General features: G+C 30.8%; 1 protein-coding gene across 1 annotated transcript; it reads left to right on the top strand.

The window, feature by feature from the left end:
- The first annotated feature begins 7,000 nt into the window (after nucleotides 1-7,000).
- On the top strand, nucleotides 7,001-8,503 carry LOC102618182 (sulfated surface glycoprotein 185-like). Its single transcript, XM_052435528.1, has 3 exons — nucleotides 7,001-7,141; nucleotides 7,391-7,475; nucleotides 7,682-8,503. The coding sequence occupies exons 1-3, from the start codon at nucleotides 7,130-7,132 to the stop codon at nucleotides 8,374-8,376; spliced, it is 792 nt and encodes a 263-aa protein (XP_052291488.1). The 5' UTR covers nucleotides 7,001-7,129; the 3' UTR covers nucleotides 8,377-8,503.
- Nucleotides 8,504-21,957: the final 13,454 nt, after the last annotated feature.

The raw sequence follows: 21,957 nt of genomic DNA, 5'->3' as shown, positions 1-21,957 counted from the left end.
TTATTTTTTTTGGGCCTCTATACAACTTATACTTTCCCTGTTTTATATAGCATGAAGCTTAATTAAATTCTTGTTAGATTGATCAATTTAAATTTAAAAGAAGCTCTTGTAATTTTATATGCAATATTGTATAATTTCTAATCAGTTATAAATAAATATTCCACAATATCTTTCAACATATTCTTCAATAATAATGCTTGTACATTAATTTATTTAGAACTTTGTAAAAAATTATTAATCACATGAGAAATTTTAGAAAAAAACAGAGGTATCACATCAATCATATAATAAAAAAATCATATTATAATATAAGTATATTTATTTTAAAAAATCATCATGCAAGTGAGAGTTATATCAAATCTAATATACATGTCATACATGTATTAGTTGGTTGTAAAATTTCTAATGTATAGTAAAATTTCTCTTATAAATGACACATCATATGTCACACTATTTATCATAAAATTTAAATATTAAAAAAGTCCATCACATCATACCTCCCGATAATACATGAAAGTATTATTTTGCCAAATGAAGAAAATGAGGGAGGTAGCTCTGAAACTTTAATTTATCTTGACATTTTACCAAAATAATTTACTCTTTTTAGACTTTGACCCCTAAACGTTTACCTCTATGATTTTGGCCCCCTTTAAATTCTTCTACCCATAGGGACAAAAATCACACGAAAATTTATGGTAGAAAAATTGATTACAAGTGAAAAATTATGATTAAAATTTGAGTGAGCTTTTTGAATGCGATAAAAATACTACTTATATTCATCCCTTCTAATAAATTTATATAATACCAAGACATCTACACAGTACTTTACCATTGAGTAAATTCTTTTTTATAATGAAAATAATTTATTTATTAGATAAATCAAACTTAACTTCATCTTCCTACCCTTTACCATAGACGATCCACAATAATCCCCAACTCTTCTCAAAACCACTCTCATCTCTTCTGTAATTTTTTTTTTCCATTTACACTATTTTGTTTCATTTTCATCGTTAAATATAACAATCCTTACTCATTAAAATCTTTCATCCTTGAGTTTTTATTTATAAAATAAAAAATTGAAATAAATAGAATTACATTAAAAAAAATACATTTTAAATGCTCTTTCTTATTTTGTCTTTATTAATTATTTCCTTATTTTATGTTTTTAATTATTTCTTTCAGACTCTGCAAGATACATTTTCTTTTAAAGACAAGGGAATGGTTTAAGTCCAAATTAATTTTTTAACTCAATAAATCCTCAAGATTCAAACTCAATTGAACAGTCAAATATGGCTTCTTAAAAACAATTTATAACTGCTAAAAACCAGGCAATTAGACCTTGGAGAGATTCTAAAAGATTTTAACTGGACATAATTTTTGGTACTTACTTTTTGGGAAAATGATGCTTCAAAAGCAAAATTCTTTTTGGGGCATAATAACTGTCTTGCAGAGCTCTATCTCCCGAGTCTGGGCCATTATCTTCACTGTTCCTGATATTTAATAATAATAATATTGCTTTAAGATTCAAATTTGATCTTATTTAGCATTGCATAAATTAAGTACAAAACTGCTACATAAAAACACTTGAGAAAAATGGTTATTTTTACCATAAATGAAGAAGGGGAATAGAAGAATTGATCCAAGAGATGAATTGGCCATCTGTTTTTACTTTAATTTCTTTTGGAACAACAATATGGGTGAGATGCTGTTTCAAAAAATAATCTTAAATAACAATGGTGAGATAGTGTTGAACGACATAAACCACGAAGCTAAAAATGAAATAATCTCTGAACAAGGCCAGTCCTGCCTCAATTGCAAATTTGCAACCAATAACCCATCGACGGCCCCCACACCACCAACCCCCATGACTGCGTCAACATTTAATTTAAAATGGTCAAGCTGAGGTGGCTGCCACGGCGTCACAACTGCTTCTTGGTAAATTAATAATATTATTTTTTTTAAAATTAATGCTAAGTTACGTGTGTGCAACATATAATTTTCTCATATAAATAGTGAGTGAACCCACATCATTCGCTATTTATATAAAAAAATTATAATTCACTATTTATATAAGAGAATTATAAATTACGATACATGTAACACAAAAAATCCCTTTTTTTAAATACTTTTGTGTTCGGCCAATCTAAACTTAAATCATTGATGTAACTTTAAATCAGTGAGGTATCACCCAACTCAGGCATTTAGTATGTGGGTCCCACGTGCCCATAATAGCTAGCTTAGCGCTGGAGCTATCTTTACGGGGATTGCTTGAACTTTCAAAAGCTCACATTAATTGATCATTGGGCTATGATTACTTAAGGACTATGATTACTTTAGTTGATGGAAATTGCTTAAACTTCCAATAGCTCGATTAAATCATTGCATCAGTAGAATGAATACTCGATCTATGGCACAAGGTTTTGGGTTCAAAAAATGCATCAAATTTGACGGTTAGGAGAGTTGGTGAATGTAAATTTCTATACCTAGATCTCACATTAGTGGTTCAATTAAAGTTCATTTTCCCTTATTTTTTATTTTTATTTTTCAATTAGGTTGAGAAATATGACTATTGCTCAAATGAAAAAGACAAAAAAATTTCCTTTAGAAAAAGGAAGATAAAGAAAAGCGAAAAAAATGAGAAAAGGGCAATCAATCAAAAGGCAGCACATGCAGATGCAATGTATGATGGGAGAGTCAGCAATCAGACATAAATGAGAAGGAACACTTACTATGTACGGAGATAACGACAATTTTGAGGATATCATGAAAGCTCTGGCTTATGCCAGATACAGCAACAGTGTTAGTGATGGGACTTATCACTATTGTTGTGCCTGACGTAAGTTATGTTTAACGTAACTTAGCCGGCTCCTATCATAAAATTCGACGACATCCAATAAGACGTTTCGGCAGATAATTAGTTGTATTTAATGTACGGAACTCAAGCTCTTACTTTCCTCCCCCTCTTAATCAAGCTTCAAATTGGCGCACTTATTTATAAGACCCTTTTCCATACATGCTTTGTGCTTTCACACAACACTTCAGATAATCAGTGTCTCGTTTTCTGACGTTCAGATCCGAGCAGCTATGACAGAGAAGGTTTGTAATTCCCCTTTTGGTTAAGTTTGCGCTATACATCGATCGATCTTTCGTGATGATAGCTTATAGTGTATATACATACGCACAGAAATTAATTAATTTTTGAACATTGTAATGAGAAGTTCCTCCATCATACATTCTGGATTTGATGTATATCCAGGGAGCAGCTCGACCATTATCCTTTGGTTTCAGAATATCGAGCTGGACAAATACTAATGGAGCAAAGGCAACATTAAATGGCCAGGATTTGCCTCTACCATCGGCAGGTGCTGAATTATAATATCTTTGATTGTTTTTCACTTTTTTATTTCAGATAGAAAAATTAAAAGTGGGGTTTCATCTTTTATAAAGACATGTAACAAACAGTTACATTCCTGATGCGCGAAATTTCCAAGTATCACCACAGCATGGACATATGATGACAAATTAACCATTCAGCTTGCCCCTTATTCTAAGGACAGAGCCTATCGATGGAATCTTCATGAACTGTTTTTTTTTAGAATTTCTGTTATCAATGAAAAATCTTTGACTGAAAATCTTTTTTCTTCTTCAGCTGATCGGCCATTCACCCCGGTCTTATCTGCCTACGAGCTACAGCAGTGGGGACTCCGATATCAGGACGGAATCAGCAACGTCTCTTTCAGAAGTTGTTGCTCCAATTCCTGCATCATATAATTTCAGCTGGTCACATTTTCCAAAGTTTCCAGAAACTCGACTTTTGTCTTGACAATCTATTCCAATGGCAAAATCCCCTAAATCTGGCACTGACATTGCCCTTCAAGCCACTTTAAGATTCATCTTAAACGATAAACCTTCCTCCGAATATTCATCCCTCAGCGATGCAATTGGCAGATCAGTCATGCTAGAACTATTTGCTTCTCCAGGAATGCTTGTAGTGCAAGGAACAGATGATGAACTTGTTGTCACAGACTCTTCTAGTGTTCGTGGCTCCATTTTTCGCCTTGTTACCGGATGGGATGGAAAGGCTGAAACAGTATCCTTGGAGTCATTAATCGGGCGAAAGCATCAATCTCAGTTGCAATACAGAGTCAACAGAGTTTGGATATAACAGTGTAGTTTTGCTTCGCAATGGAAAAAGAATTATCATCCTATCAGCTTTGTTGCAAAGGGAGCAAAGAGGAGTTTTCTTTTGGTGCCATTACCAAGCATAAGAGATGGATCTTACACTGTTTATTTCAACATTCAATCATAAATTAGATGTTTATTGAATTTAGAATCTAGAATGGAAAATTGTCAATACATTTATTTTATTTTTTATTTTTTGGCCTTTTTACAACTTACACTTCGCCTTTGTTATATGCATGAAGCCTTAATTAAATTCTTGTTAGATTGATTAATTTAAAGTGAACAGAAGCTCTCGTAATTTTATATGCAATTTTTGTATAAATTCTAATCAGTTACATACAAATATTCCACAATATCTGTCAATATATTCTTCAATAGTAATGTCAGGTATACAATAATTTATTTAGAACTTTATAAAAAATTTTAATCACATGAAAAATTCTAGAATAAATCAAATGTATCATATCAGGTATACAATAAACAAGTTATATTATAATATATGTACATTTATTTTAAAAATCATTATGCAAATAGAGATTATAACAAGTCTATATATACATGTCATACATGTATTAGTTGATGTACTACCTCTAATATATTATAAAATTTCTCTTATAAATGACACATCATTATTTATCATAAAATTTAAATATTAAAAAGGTCCATCACATCTGCCTCCGCATAATACATGAAAGTATTATTTTGCTAAATGAAAAAAAGGCGGGAGGTGGCTCTGAAACTTTAATTTATCTTGACATTTTACCAAAATAATTTACTCTTTTTAGACTTTGACCCCTAAACGTTTACCTCTATGATTTTGGCCCCCTTTAAATTCTTCTACCCATAGCCATAGGGACCAAAATCATACAAAAATTTATGGTAGAAAAATTTATTACAAGTGAAAAGTTATGAGCTTTTTGAATGCGATAAAAATACTCCTTATATTCATCTCTTCTAATAAATTTATATAATACCAAAACATCTATACAGTACTTTACCAATGAGTAAATTCTTTTTTATAATGAAATAATTTATTTAGATAAATCAAAATAATTTATTTAACTTTATCTTCCTACTCTATACCATAGACGACCCACAATAATCTCTAACTCTTCTCAGAATCACTCTCATCGCCTCTGTTATTTTTTTTTTTTCCCATTTACACTATTTTCTTTCAATTTCATCATTAAATATATAACAACCCTTACTCATTAAAATTTTCCACCCTTGAGTTTTTATTTATAAAATCAAAAAATTGAAATAAATTCATTAGAAAAATACTTTTTACATGTGTTTTCTTATTTTCTCTTTCTGAATTATTCCCTTGTTTTATCTTTTTTAATTATTTCTTTCGAATTTTGCATGATACATTTTATTTTAAAGATAAGGGAGTCTGTTAAGTCTAAATCAATTTTTTTAACTCAAACTTCCTTAAGATTCAAAATCAGTACTAATCAAAAACAATTTCTTGAAAACTACTTATAACTGTTAAAAACCATGCAATCAAACCTTGGGGAGATTCTAAAAGGTTTTAATTAGACATAATTTTTGAAATTTCTTTCTGGGAAAGTGATGCTTCAAAAGCAAAACTCTTTTTGGGACATAATAGCTGTCTTGCAGAGCTCTATCTCCCGAGTCTCAGCAATTATCTTCCCAGTTCCTGATAAATAATAATAATAATAATAATTCTTTAAAATTCAAATTTAATCTTTTATAGCATTGCATAAATTAAGTACAAAAATGCTACATAAAACACTTAAGAAAAATGGTTATTTTTACCATAAATGAAGAAGAGGAATAGAAGAATTGATACAAGAGATAAATTGGCCATCTGCTTTTTACTTTAATTTCTTTTTGAACAATAATATCGGTGAGATAATGTTTCAGAAAATAATCTTAAATAACAATGGTGAGATAGCGTTGGACAACATAAACCACGAAGCTAAGAATTAAATAATCTCTGAACCCATCGACGGCCCCCACACCACCATCCCCCATGACTGCATCAACATTTAATTTAAAATGGACAAGCGGAGGTGGGTGCCAAGGCGTCGCAACTGCTTCTGGTAAACTGATAACATTATCTTTTTTAATTACTTGGTGTGTGGCCAATCTAAAATTAAATTAATGATGTGACACCTAACTTAGGCATTAAGTATGCGGGTCCCACAAGCCCATAATGGCTACCTTAGTGTTGGAGGTATACCTACGGGGATTGCTTGAACTTCCAAAAGCTTATATTAAGTGATCATTGGGCCCTTTGTTTATGGGTTAAGGACTATGATTACTCTAGTTGGTGAAACTTCCAATAGCTCGATTAAATTATTTCATCAATTGCTCTGTTTGTAGAATGAATACTCGATCCATGGCACAAGGTGCTGGGTTCAAAAAATGCATCAAATTTGACGGTTAGGAAGAGTTGGTGAATGTAAATTTCTATACCTAGATCTCACATCAGTTGTTCAATTAAAGTCCATTTTCCCTTATTTATTTTTATTTTTATTTTTCAATTCGGTAAAGAAATATGACTATTGCTCAAATGAAAAAGACAAAAACTTTTCCTTTAGACATAAAAGAAAAAAAAAAGCAAAGCAAAAAAAAAAAAAAAAAGACAGAGAAAAGGGCAATCAATCAAAAGGCAGCACATGCAAATGCAATGGAGAATGGGTGAGTCATCAATCATACATAAATGTGAAGAAAGACTTACTGTGTACGGAGATAACGACCACCTTGATGATATCATGAAATTCGACGTCATCCAATAAGACGTGTCGGCAGATAATTGGTTATATATAATGTACGGAATTCAAGCCCTTACTTTTCCTTCCCTTCTTAAACAAGCTTCAAATCGGCGCACTTATTTATAAGACCCTTTTCCATACCTGCTGTCACATTAACACTTCAGATAATCAGTGTCTCGTTTTCCGAGGTTCAGATCCGAGCAGCTATGGGAGAGAAGGTTTGTAATTCCCCTTTTGGTTAAGTTTGTGCTGTGCATCGATCGATCTTTCTTGATGATAGCTCATAGTGTATACACACACACACACACACACACACACACACACACACACACACACACACACACAGATATATAGTCACCTTGCTGATTCTTTCATGTCAGAAATTAATTAAATGTCTCGCTTTTTATCTTTAATTAATTAGCCTGCTGAAAAATACTTTTGTATTATCTGTGTACTATTGTTTACAGAAGGTTACAATAATGGTGCTGAAGGTTAACCTTCAGTGCTCAAAGTGCTACAAGAAAGTCAAGAAAGTACTGTGCAAATTCCCACGTAAGTGTCTCTCTGATCGCTGGCCATGTCCATTTACATATATTATATATTATGGTTTCGTAAAATGTTTTATAATGACATAAAATTCTGAATTCGCGTGTTATTTGGTGAGGCGCAAGTAGAATTGTTTATTTTGTGTTTGTAAATAAAAAAAATGGCTGACGGATGGTGGGCTAAGATATTGTGTTTGAACTTTTTGACCAAAGAAATACAAGAACAGTTTTTCGATGAGAAGACGAATACGGTGACAATAAAAGTAGTGTGCTGCAGTCCTGAAAAGATCAGGGACAAACTGTGCTGCAAAGGTGATGGTTCAATCAAGACTATTGAAATCCTGGAACCAAAGCCGCCGCCGCCGCCACCAAAACCAAAACCAAAACCATCACCACCACCGCCGGCACCGGCTCCGGAACCAAAACCCTCACCACCACCCCCGGCACCGGCTCCGGAACCAAAACCGTCACCACCACCCCCGGCACCAGCACCGGCTCCCCAACCAAAACCATCACCAGCCCCACCACCGCCGCCGCCGGCACCGGCTCCGGAGCCCGTTCGGTGTTACCCACCAGTTAGGACATGCTGCAGGGAATGTTATGAGGGGCGTGGTGGGGGACCGTGTTACTCACCTGTTAGGGCATGTTGCAGGGAATGTTCCGAGGGGCGTGGTGGGGGACCGTGTTACTCACCTGTTAGGGCATGTTGCACGGAATGTTCTGAGGGGCGTGGTGGGGGACCGTGTTACCAGCTTGGCTACGGGCGAGAGAGGCAGTATGATTGGTGCTATGGAAGGCCAGTGTATGAGAGTTGGGGTGGTGGCTGCGATAACAGAGTTTATTACAGAGGTCGCTGTTCAGATTACATCTGTGAAGCAAATCCAGCAGCTCCATGCACAATCATGTAAAATTAACGATCATGAATGGTGATCGTCAGTGATCATGTCGTTTAATTTGTTCTAGTTGCCTCTCGTTAATATAGACTCTACTGGAAAATCAAAGATAAATAAAGGTCGGTGGATCCGGTGTTTGTGATGAGGAGTTTTCTATTAAAAAACTTAATTTTCAATTTCGTGAAGTTAAAGTAAATAATGTATTGATTTTCATTCTTTTCCATCTCATTTTAATCTTAAGATAAAAAAAATACGTTATAATATTGATTTGCTTTTTCAATTAATGGTGCATTTTCGATTCCTAAGGGCCTGTTTGGTACCATTTTTCACCCCTTGTTTTTGTTTTCGTTTTCAGAATCCACAAAGATACATGTTTGGTGCATTAATTTCATAGAACAAATTACAAAATAAGGAATTCAGATTACACTTTTATAACTACAATTGTGAAAACATGTTAAACATGTTCTCTAAATATTACAAGTCTAAACTCAAAAATAAATTAAAAAACAAAATCATGAGCTCGTGGCTATATCTCCTCATCTGTTTCTCTTCGTCAACAGCTCTCTCTCACCCCCACCCCCATTCTTTCTCGATCTTACAGCAAATCTTTGTCCTCTCTCTCCTTATCTTCATCCAACAACACACACTCTCTCCTTATCTCTCCCGATCTACTCTCTCACGGTGTGCCAACTGTTGTCCTTCGTCTCTGCTACCGCTGCAACTTTATCTCAACCACTATTGCAGCTCCGTCTCCGCTGTGGTCGCTACTGCTCCGTCTCCACGTAGCTACTGTTGTTCTGTCTCAGTCTAGCTGCTGCTGCTCTGTCTTGATCGCCTGGACTGCCGTTGCTCTCTCGGCCTTTTCTCTTGCTGGTATTTGTTTTATTTCAGCAAATTTTGAGTAATTATTTGACTAATTATTTGAATAATTTTGAGAAATTATTTTTTAAAGCATGTTATATTGTGGATTCCCTTAGTTTATGCCAAAATTTTGGAATTGATTATTTGTTCATACTTTCGTAGCATGGACAAGGACATGAAGTTTGTTCTCAATCAATTTTAAAAATGGCAGGGGACAAGAAGATCGGAGTGGCACTGGACTTTTCGCGGAGCAGCAAATTTGCTCTATCATGGGCTGTTAATAACTTGCGTCTTGCCCTGTGACCATCGTCAAGAATCCAAGCTTCGCCAAGCACTGATCAAATATAAATAGGGCTTTAATTTACACCCAATCTTATGTTATCCTGGGTGAATTCGGGTTTCTTGTTTAGATTTGAGTATATTTAATTCACTTGGGTTGTAAAGAATTTGGGTGAATAAAGGATGATAATTCTAAAAATAGTGCAGTGGCAGATAAATAGTTGAAGGTTGAAATAGAGTTGTCTGGGGATAGAAAGAATGACTTCTGTCAAATAGGCTTGATTAATTCAAATGGCAGATACTTAGTTGAAATTACTGCAAAATGGTTGTGATTGGATATGAAATACACTGGGCACCTATGTATACATATACCATATATTATTTTCAGTTCTGTGTTTTGGACAATTTGGTTTTGTGTTGGCTTTATGTTATGTTTGGAACTGCTGTGCTTTTGCATCTTCTTTGCTAAACAAGCACTTTTTACTTGATGGCTGATGTCGACCAACCACCCTCACTTCATAGGTAGTTATTGCATTCGACAAAGCACCTGAAACCCAAACCAAGTCACAATGGCAAGTGAGACTGAGGCAAGGCCTTCCATCGCAGCAAGCAATACTAAGGGCATGGTCCCAAGCTCTGGATTTGTAAATAACTTAAATTGTTGCTGTATTCGCCATTGATTAAATGTGAATATTGTAAATTACATATTGTTGTATTTTAATTCTTTTAATGAATGATTTGATATGAAATCTGAATTGCAGAGATGAATGGTATAGGAAATAGAATTTCAATATGGCATGAGTATACATGTAATGCATGACGTCCATTATGTAATTTTTTATAATTATTATGTTTAAATCATGTGTTATAATATCTTAATTAGTGTAAAAACAATGACAATATAAACATTTTTTAATTAATGCTGATACTCAAATTTTATTATCGTGTAATTTTTTATAATTATTTTGTTTAAACTATTTGTGGAATGATTGTGTATGTATTAGTTAAACAATTACTTTTTATTCATAAATATGACTTAAATATTTAATAAAAACTGTTTTTGAAAATGATATTACCAAACATATTCACTGTTTTTTTCCTCTTAAATGTGTCCACCAAACGCATATTACTGTTTTCAATTTTAAAATACAGGATATAAAAAATTATACCAAACGCATATTTAAATTTGAAATACAGCACTGCAAAACACCATTTTCATTTTCATTTTTATTTTTATAAAATACAAATTCAAAAACAATACCAAACGGGCCCTAACTTTCTCTCTCTTTCTCATCATGCCATGTCTTATAATTTTGATGATCTTTTTGTTAAAGATAAATGTAGTGCCGCCAGAGTCATAGTAATAGAATTTTATTTATGTTTCTTGGAAGGGTATTTTTAAGGTGAGTACTTATTGTTCGTAGAAAGAAATTTAGAGATCATTGGTTTTCTAAAAAATTAATAACAAATGCATTTTAGTCAAATATAATCGGCAACAATGTGGATTTTAATTATCTTTGGGGTCCGCCTAACTTATGTGAAATGTAAGTTACGGTCAGCTTGTGAAATGTCATCTAGCCCCCTATGCTTTATATTATTTATCTTTTATTTATAAATATTATAAACTTTTTGAACTGTAAAATTTCGTCTAATCCCTTCTACTCAATTTTATTTTATTAAAACCATAGAGTATGAATTTGCCCCCATAATTTTAAATTCTCAAAATAGAGCATAGGTGGCTAGATGAAATTTCACAGGCTGACCGTAACTTACATTTAACGTAAGTTAGGTCGGACCCTTCTATATTATTTATATTTTATTCATGAATATTATAAATTTTTTTAAATATAAAATTTCGTTTAACCCCTTATACTCAAATTTATTTTATTGAAACCATAGAGTATGAATTCGCCCCCATAATTTTAAATTCTCAAAATAACCTCCATTTAATTAAAAAATATAATTATTTTTAAATGAATTATAATTATAATTATAATTTTATTATAATCATAAATATTTTTTAAATAGATTATTGTTATTATTAATAACAAGAATAAAAAGCATTATAAATTGTTAATAATAATAATAATTAATGATTATCTAACTAATAGTAAATGTATTGCTAATGCTACCTTCGACTTTAAATACTCATTATCGGGTTTCAAGAGACCAATGAATGACAATTTTTGTCAAAATTTTAAGCTTGACCCAATAAAAATAATTTTGTATTTAAAAAATAGAAGCAAGAAAAATGTGTTTACATCCTCGAAGGTGTAACAACTTAGCAAAAAGCACTTAAAAATGACCGTTTAATAATGAGATGCCTACGAAACCATTATTTATCAAAGTAACAAAAAATCCTGAAAGTACTTGAAATTAAAAAGTATAGAAATATAAAAGAGTCTCCTACATAAATATAGACTCAGTGTTTATTCCATTTTATTATAATCATAAATATGTTAATTATCATTAATTATTATTATTATTACTAACAATTTAATAAAAAATATATTTAATTATTGTTAATAGATTAATTAATTATAATATTTTTTATTATCGTTATTAATAATAACAAGAATCTATTAAAAAAATATTTATGATTATAATAAAATTATAATTATAATTATAATTCATTTAACAATAATTATATTTTTTTATTAAATGGAGGTTATTTTGAGAATTTAAAATTATGGGGGTGAATTTATACTCTATGGTTTTAATAAAATAAAATTCAGTAGAATGGGTTAAACGAAATTTTATATTTCAAAAAGTTTATAACATTTATGAATAAAATATAAATAATATAAAGTATAGGGGGCTAGATGATATTTCACAGGCTGACCGTAACTTACATTTCACGTAAGTTAGGCGGACCCTTATCTTTGAGTTTCTTTCTCCGAATGACGAAGATTGGGTCAAGTATAAATGGGGGGAAAAAACGATACCTTTTTTTAAAATGGAAACAAAAGTAAATCATGCTTGATCAAAATGAATAAATTAAATAAGAAAACTGAAGTAAAGAAAAGGAAACCCTTTCAAGTCAGGCATTAAAGCAATGTGGGGTAGAATGAATCATGTAGACACATAGTTTGGTCGTCGTTATATCAAGTGACAGTAACTTGTTTGGCGACGAATTAGGCTTGATTGGTCCTGGTCGAGCTTCGAGCTTCAATATATGCCGTAGAGGCTGGAGCCAGCCTCTATTTATCCGAAATTTATTAAATGAATGGAGAAAAACACAACACACCACTAACATCGGCAGAAAAAGGTTACATGGGTTTGTTGAATATGTTTCAAAATTTGTTAATAATAGGCTGGGTTGGGCTTTTTCAAGCCTAGACCAAGCCTATGCTAGGGAAAATAGGTTTAAGTTTTCTAAAAGTTCATTCAATTTTGGAGGGATGGCCCTGGGGTGTCAACATACTATTTAAATAATTTTTATAATTATTTTAAATTTATAATCGGGTAATAATCAATGAATTATTATAATTAACAATAATTAAAAATAATGGGCTCAAAATAAAATAACAAATAAAGAAAATAAAAACTTACAGATTTAATTTATTAGTACTAAACTCTAATACAAGCATATTCTTAATTATTTAATTCTACTTCCTATAATCAAAAAAAAAAAAAAAACAAAGCTATCTAAAGCCAAAAGGTTTTAAATTGATTGATCTTTGAATAATTAAACTTGATAGAGGAATATGAAATGATTGGAAATTGATTTCTTTTTTAATTTATAAATTTAAATTCAATTATTTTAAAATAAATAGAGGACTAGGTCTAGTTGGAGCTTTTTTTTTCTTAAGTCCTTTCGGAGGTGCTTTTGCAGAGGGCCTAATATTTTTTTCCATATGTCCAGGCCCATATGCCTGCCTTGCCTCAGCTTGCCAAACCTGGGCCGGGCAGGCTTGTTCTTTTGGGTCGAGCCTTGTTAATAAGGGTATGTTTGCAAGCTTTCTAAACTTATTGGGTACACGCGTAATAACTCAAATATTTTTAGTAACACAGCGTTGTATTTTTTGGCGGGAAAGGCTGTCGCTGACACGGCTAACTGATTTGGTTGACCAGTAGTTGACTTTTTGTATTTTGTGAAGCGGTTGTTATGCAGCAAGCTTAGTATCGTTGTAAAGCTTGAAATGCCCTTTGTAATCCTATGTTATTTTCTGTAATCAAAGGACAGCAAGAAGCTCTGTTCTTGGTTACTAATATTGTTTTGTAGTTGAATCTTGTTTCCTTGTGTCTGTTGTAGGTTAAGGGTCATAGATTAGTTGTTAAACAATCTTTCAACTGAATCCAATTTAGATTGGATTTGCTTTAACACTGTGAAAAACTAAAAGAGTAATAACAAGTTCACAAAGTTAGGACTTGACGGTCATTCATTCTTTATTCCAAAGTGAACAATTAATGAACACATGGTATTGAGTGATTAGTGACTTTGCATGCCACTTGGGATACAAAACATATATAGAAATTAAGCAAATCTTTTGGCTTAATGGCTTCAAGGGTATTGTTTCAGCCCTTCCATGTAATCCGGCAACAAGGCGAAAAACGGAGGAGCATTGAGCGCTAGAAGAATATGTGAAAACAAGTTCGTGATCTGCTCCTTGCAATACAAGCATTCCTGGAGAAGTCTATGTTTCAGTGATGAAAATTCAATGGAAGATTGATCGTTATCTGGAGTTTGAAAGTAGCTTGAAGAGCATCATCAGTGCCTGATTTTGGAGATTATTCGATTTTGATATATGGATTTGAGTTTGTTAAGAAAAAAGTTGTGTTTCCAGACTCTTTGGAAAATTTCCTGCATCAGGACTGTATATGCAGTGGAAACATGGCAATATAATGGATATTTCCCGAGAAAATATGCACTTACTACTTCATACTCCCACAAAATAAATCAATCAAGGGTCAAATGTTAAAAATCAGCATTCAAAGTGAAACAAAAAAACCGCAGCTAAATTGCCTCATAGATTACTTGCAGCAAGTCATTAATAAAACCAACCAGAACAGAATAATGCCAAGGATATATTATAACCCAAGATTAAAGTAAATTACAGCAAATGTGATGGCAAGCTCTAGGATTCTGTCACACCCTATTTCTTCTTGATACCATTTTTGATTGTTTTCCTACATTTTCTAGTCTAGCTTTAACAGGTAAACTAAGTCTAAGAATACCCATCTGCGTACAACAAGATTACTATCTAATCCTAAAAATTGAAATAAACTGTACAAGCTTCATCCCTAAAGCTTAATAGTGGTGCCGGAAGAAAATTCCTCCTTGATCTTTTTGCCACAAAGCTGATTGGATAACACTCGCTAATTCCTATTTCCATCATGAAACTGGATGCCTGATTAAATCCAGCGGCCAGTGGCTCTGTACTGCAGAGTAGCTTCAGGCTTGCACCCAGCTTGAAGTTCGCATCACTAGACACAAAAGATACCCATTCGGTTCTCAGCCTCCAAGGATAAAGTTTCATTCCTTTTATCCAACCCAGAAACCAAACAAAACGCAGAATAGACCCCTTCACCCCTTCCTTTGGAGAATCCGAGACAAGAAATTCCTCTTCTTTACCTTGCTGCACAAGCATTCCTGGAAAATCAAATGGTTCTGGCATGACTGATTTTCCTATGACATTGTTGAGTGATGAAAAATTGGACAAAGATGCATCCTGTCTGAAGGTAGCATGAAGAGCAGCGTCTATGGCGTATAGGGGTGGCAAAAATACCTACCCGGTGGACCTTGACTGCACCCGGGCATTTTGGGCTGGGTCGGTCTTGGACACCATTTGATAAATTCAGAACTCAAATTTTATTAAAAAATATTATAAAATATATATTATTTTAAATATTTATATTTTATTTGACTAATTTATTATACATATATAAAATTTTAAATATTTAAAGTTTATATTTTCATATCAAATTTTATTAAAATAAATTTAAAACTTATAAAATATCAAAAAATAAAAAATACACATATAATATTAAAAAATATAAAATTCAGTTATCCGAATTAAAACATGACACAACCCGGCCCGGGCATCTATTGCATCCGGGTCGGGTCCAGTCATTGCGATAGTTAGACCCGGCCCGGGGTTTGCCAGCTCCAATGGCAGATACCGGGGATTCTTCCATTGTGATTGATTGGTTTGAGTTTGACATGAAAAAAGCCGAGTTTTCAGGCTCTTCGGCTGGGGTCGGGCTGTAATGCAGCGCTGCATGTCGTGCAGCTGCCTTTATTATTTTTTTAATAATGCGGATGTAACCGGCCACCGATACCCTCCTTTTAATCGCTTAAAGAGCAAATGTTAAAAGAAACTATCATACAGCTCCCTCGTTTTAGGAAATATTAAGATAATTAATTCAAAACTAGTAAATTATCAAATACCCCCTCAACTTTACACCAAAAAAATACTTCCCTTTTTCTTTTTATTCATGGAAAATATAGTTAATATATTTAACTTCTATCCTAAAAGAAACATAATTAAATCAAATTAATTGGACTAATATATTTAAATAAAAATAATTATATTATTTTTCTTAATATTGCATTATAAATTTAATGATATTTTGCTTTAAAAAATGTAACTTATGTACTAATGAGAATACTATTTAAATATAATAAATGGAAATAATTATATATTAATTAAACAATTTTTTATTTATTAATTGCACTATTTTTAATATTATGTAATAAATGTAATGATATTTTGCTTACAAAATTATCAAAATAATTTTATCAACTTTTAATTACATTAGAATCCGAGTATCTAAACATATAACGAAATCGATTTATTTCTAGATATTTAGAAGAAATCAATTCTAGGATCTCACGATACACATTCGGGGACTTAAATCCCTACCTACTAAAATGAGGACAATATTTATCCAACTATCAAATAATTATCATTCCAAACATCGTAGTTACCCCTCAAATATTGTTGTTGTTATTATTAGTGACCAATATTAGTATGTTTTATGTATACCCTCTAAAAAAATATTCATATATTACAAAATATAAAGCATATTATATTTGATATTTTTAAATAAAACTCATAATCAATCTCTTGTGCAAATTAATTCATACTATCTTAAGTGAGATTAATTATTTTATTTAATCCTTTTTGCTATAATAATTTTTTTGTTAAACATTAATCAAATTCATAATGGTACATAACATGGATAATTACAATTTGAATGCAAGTAATATTGAATAATGTTGTATTATGTTATACTTACAGTTATATAATTTAAGCATGACAATTATATTTCTAAATTAAATTAAATTATTTGAGTAACATTGCACTCACTATATGGGTACATGATTTGTCTACTAAATGATGTGCAAGTATTATAAAATATGTTCAATCTTACATTTATATCTATATTTTTTTGAAATTAAGTTAATTTATATCACAACTAAAAAAAATTAAATTATTTAAAAATATGAAAAATATAAATTCATTTTCATAGTAAGCAGTATGTTTTACTAAATTTACTTTTAAAACATTTTATGCCATTGGAGAGAAATATAGTCTTTTAAATTCATTTTTATTTATACGTCTTAAGCTTGTTATAATCTTTGCCACATGAAATATGTTTTCATTGTAATTCTCGCTAAATTTAATTTATATACTTTTATTCTAGTGGTAAAAGAAATTGAATTTGAATATAATTTTTTCAATTTAGTTTTTTTTAACTGATTAAGCATCATGGTACTGTATTACACAGATATTTACAACTGTTATAACAGCAAATTATTATACTGATATTTACAATTAGATATACAAACTAAGACTTATATTATTACATTTTAAATTCTATGAAGTAAGTGCTCAGACAAATAACCCTCACAGAGGAGGAGTGTCTCCACTCTACTCACATTTCATAAGGGAGAAAAACTTTGCAAATAATCTCCATATAATTATGTTTAATTAAGGGAGTTTGAGTCTATGAGGACTCGAACTATTGCCCTCATAGTCATGTTTTACTTTAATGGTGTGTTTACTTCATGGAATGGGGAATGAGAATGAAGGAATAAGAATGAAACCTATATTTACTTGACAAAATATAATTTGAGAATGGGAATAAAATGTGTGGGTCCCACACAATTTGGGAATAAGGAATAGGAATCCCATTCCCAGGGGTTGGAAATGAAAATGATGAATGTAAATGAAATATATGTTTACTTTTGTATTCCTCTAATTTTTTTCATATTTTCCAAATTACCCTCATTCAAATCACAATTAATTTTATTATTTTAATTTATCAAAATTTTTATTATTATTTTAAATGTCATTAATAATAATAATTATTATTATTAAATTTTATTAACTTTATTATTTTAGTTATTATTAATTATTTTTATTTTTATTATTAATATTATCATTATTAACAATAAAAATAATGATAAAAATAATAATTAATAAAAATAATAACAATAATTAATAATAACTAAAATAATAAAGTTAATAAAATTTAATAGTAATAATAATCAATCAAATTTAATAGTAATAATAATCTAATTTTCATTATCTAGATATAAAAATGATATTAATTAAAAAAATAATAATAAATGTTAATAATGATAATATTAATAAAAATAATATTAACAATAATTAATAATAATTAAAATAATAAATTTTAATAATAATAATAATAAATGTTAATAATGATAATATTAATAAAAATAATAAAAATAACAATAATTAATAATAACTAAAATAATAAAGTCAATAAAATTTAATAATAATAATAAATGTTAATAATGATAATATTATTAAAAATAATATTAACAATAATTAATAATAACTAAAATAATAAATTTAATAAAATTTAATATTATTATTATTATTACTATTAAATTTTATTGACTTTATTATTTTGGTTATTATTAATTATTGTTAATATTATTTTTAATAATAATAATAATAGTAATAATAACAACAATAATGATAATATTGTTAATAATGATAAATTAATTATTTTTATTAATTATTAATACTATGGGTATTTTGGTAAATTGATTTTCATTCCCATTCCTCATTCTCATTTATTTTGTCAAGTAAATACATCAATGACATTTCAGCACATTCTCATTCCCATTTATTTTTGCCGAGTAAACATTAAAATCTCATTCTCATTCCAGCTCATTCTCATTCTCAGCCCATTCATATTCTACCACATTCCCATTTCATGACGTAAACGCACCATAAGGTCAATGGTTCGCCACTGGGCTAAAGCCTAAGTGGCTAATTTAACTTAATAACAACTAAATTTACTCTCATGGATTCAAACATCAACTATTTTATTTTTAATTCAAATGATTTACAACTGCATTAATTAGTACCCACAACGTGATTATTAATATACTTACAAAGTAATATATCTCATTTATATTAAATTATCAATATATTTGTAGAAAATTAATTTTATATTAGCACAAAAGTTTAAAATATATATTTTTTATGTAAAATTTATACATAGAAAAATTTCATCTTGGTAGGTAAAACTATCGCCTCAATGAAAATATTATTTTCAAATTACAAAAATGAATTTTTAGATTTTGAATGGTCACAACAAATTTATCCGTGCAAGTTTTGTCATACATCATCACTCTTTTGTTATCCTTTTTATTAATTTGAAAACTTTCACATTTTTTTCTAATTTCTACCGAAAATATAAATACTCACATTGTGACATTTTTGTTTTGGAAACCCTAGCCGCTCTTCTCAAATCGTCAAACACACTCACTCACGTCAAACCCTCACAAGCCAGCAAGCAAGCAGTCATTGCCGTCTTCATCCTATGCCTGTTACGGTCCTTTCCATTAGCCAGTAGTCGTCACCGCATCTCACTTTCTCTGTATGCAAATCCTAGACCTGCGAGCCGAATCAAGTGGTGGATTTCAATCAGAGGCCATCGTTGACCGTTAGAAAGAGCCATCATCTCTTGCGCTGCCAAAGCATGGAGAAGGTTGGGGATCAAATTCATTAAAACCGATCGGGTATACCTTATAAAAAAAAAAGGGCAAAAACAGTGAAAGTCGAATCCCTAAACCTAATTCCTAGATTCCCAATTTTCTAAAGCCACAAATCCGAGGAATTCTTAGCCAAGCAGGTGGATTTTTAATTTCTCTATTTATAGGTGTAAAAATAAGAATTTTATTATTTGAAATTGTTTTATTCTCTAACCAGAATTAAAAACATGGGCAGGGATTGCAGCAAGATGAAAAGCTACAAAAAGCCTAGAAAGAAACCAAAGCTAGGTAGGAAAACCTTTATTTATTTATTTTCTGCTATATATGTGAATGCAAAATAAGTTATCAGTTCTCTATCTAGAGTGTGAACATAGCGAAGTTCGATGATTTATTTTATTTTTTAAAAATTATATGAACTATTTTTATATAGATTTTGGCATCAAGTAATATACTACAGTCTACAGTACATGCAGGCCAATGTAAATTTGAGCCATAAGCTTGTTTTCCTTGGCTTTAGTATGGGGCTAAGTGAGCATTGTTCTGTATAATCTATTTAATTCTATTTGGTAGAGCCAAGTGTTTAAAGCTGATGATGGAATGGAATCGACCTAAATTTTTTAAATCTTAACATTTGGATTTAGAATGAACTTTTGAAAACTTGCTAGTTCATAATTCTGAATATTGTTTCTTTTTTTGGCCAATGCGAAGTTGTGTCAGCTTGGTATTGTGGTTTTAAATCCTTTTATAAAAGATAATTGTTAAACGTTTGTTTGCCCCCCAAAAGATTTATTTACGAATCTTGTTATGTATTTTCCACAGAATTCTTCGTGAGGGAAAGGAATGCCGGAGACTATGAACCCAAAGGAAAACATGACGACCTTCAAAAGTAGTAGAAGGCATCCAAGAAGTATCCAAAATCGAGCCAGAAAAAGAGTTTTCAGGTTTGAAGTTGTTTCCTTTGGTATTGTTTATCGTTGTAATTTATAATTGAATATTTTGAATTTGTTGTTTTAGTAAACCAAATATTTCATCATTTGTTGTTTTCAGTTCATTTTTTACAATACTTGCTCCAATGCAAATCAGTGACCTGACCTGAATTAGAAATCCAAACCACTTTGTAACCCAAACCGACCCGAAAAACTGCGAATTGAAACCAAACCAAACTGACTTTGATACCAAACCAAACTGAAATAACTTTTCAACCCCTTTGGGTTGAATTCTTGAACCCAAACTGGTTGTAATCTAAATTGAAAACTGAAAACACCAACAAAAAACTGAAATGTGCGACCCTATTCAAGACTATTGTAGTGTCTTATAAGGTGAGGTTGATTTCGAGCTCTCCTTGAAGGTATGATATGCAATCTGCTGTTTTTTTTTTAATTCTATTGTCCTCTATCATTATTTGTAAACATGTTAAGATTTTGGTTTATGCTTATTGTTCTGTAGTAAGCTCACCAATGTGTAGTTTCTGATACAAATGATAAAAGGGCTATTAATATTAGATGATGCTATTTGATGATTTATATTATTCATGCAATCAAGTTTGTTCTTGTTCATTGTAGATGTATTCTCCATTTATCTTCGAAGCAATCAAGTTTGTTCTTGTTCATTGCAGATGTATTCTCCATTTATCTTCGAAAGATAACTTTGTCATTAAACTGAAATTGACATAAAGATTGCATAGAACAAGTATGCTAATTTTTTTCCTATTGAAAATAAAACTTATTTGATCCTAGCCAAGAAGTTAGGACATGCATTGGAAATTCTAAATATTATTTATTTTTTCCCAACCTTGTTTTCTAATATCATTTATTTATTTATTATTATTTTCTTTTTTTGTATGCAGAGACTCTTGACATATAGCAGCATTTGAAGTCTAGCTTTCGGAAGCTGTAAATTGATTTAGTTTTGTATTGGTTTTATGTGATGTAAAAAATTTTAAAACATGTTTAGATGAATGGAAATTTTGATTTCCTTTACTTTTTAGAGCACTGGATAAATTAATAGTGCATTATAATTTCATTTACAAACAAATGCCAATAAACCATTTAAAAAAAAATTAAACACGCCTAGATCATAATCATAAATGTTGTTACTATATCGTTATATTTTCATAATGCCATACATTAGTCATATTAAACATTGAAAAATTTTAGTTAAGTCCTGAAAATTTGAAAAATTTTTTAAAAGAGGGTGGTACTCGTTGAGACAAAAATGATGTTAACAAATTATAATTATTTAAGTGATAAATGAGCATAAATGTGAACAAAGGTCAAAATTTCAAATATAGATGATGAAACTCATGATCGAATCTCGCGAGGTGTTGAGTAATGATTTCGACCAAAAAATGATATTTCAACACTTAAAAGTTTTGTAACTTGCAAAAATCAATTGCATAATCAAAATGTTAATGATATCTTAATAATCTAAAAGAGTGTAAAAATAGCGTAGGACATATGTACATTCTTATTATA

Source organism: Citrus sinensis, chromosome 2 (genome assembly GCF_022201045.2).
Source record: "Citrus sinensis cultivar Valencia sweet orange chromosome 2, DVS_A1.0, whole genome shotgun sequence".
Taxonomy (NCBI): domain Eukaryota; kingdom Viridiplantae; phylum Streptophyta; class Magnoliopsida; order Sapindales; family Rutaceae; genus Citrus; species Citrus sinensis.
The sequence above is the reverse complement of the archived record's forward strand: the minus strand, read 5'-3'. Positions and strand labels throughout refer to the sequence as shown.

Coding starts and splice junctions, on each gene's coding strand:
- LOC102618182 (XM_052435528.1), top strand. Junction 7,476..7,681: donor AGTACTGTGCAAATTCCCAC/GTAAGTGTCTCT, acceptor TTTTGACCAAAG/AAATACAAGAACAGTTTTTC.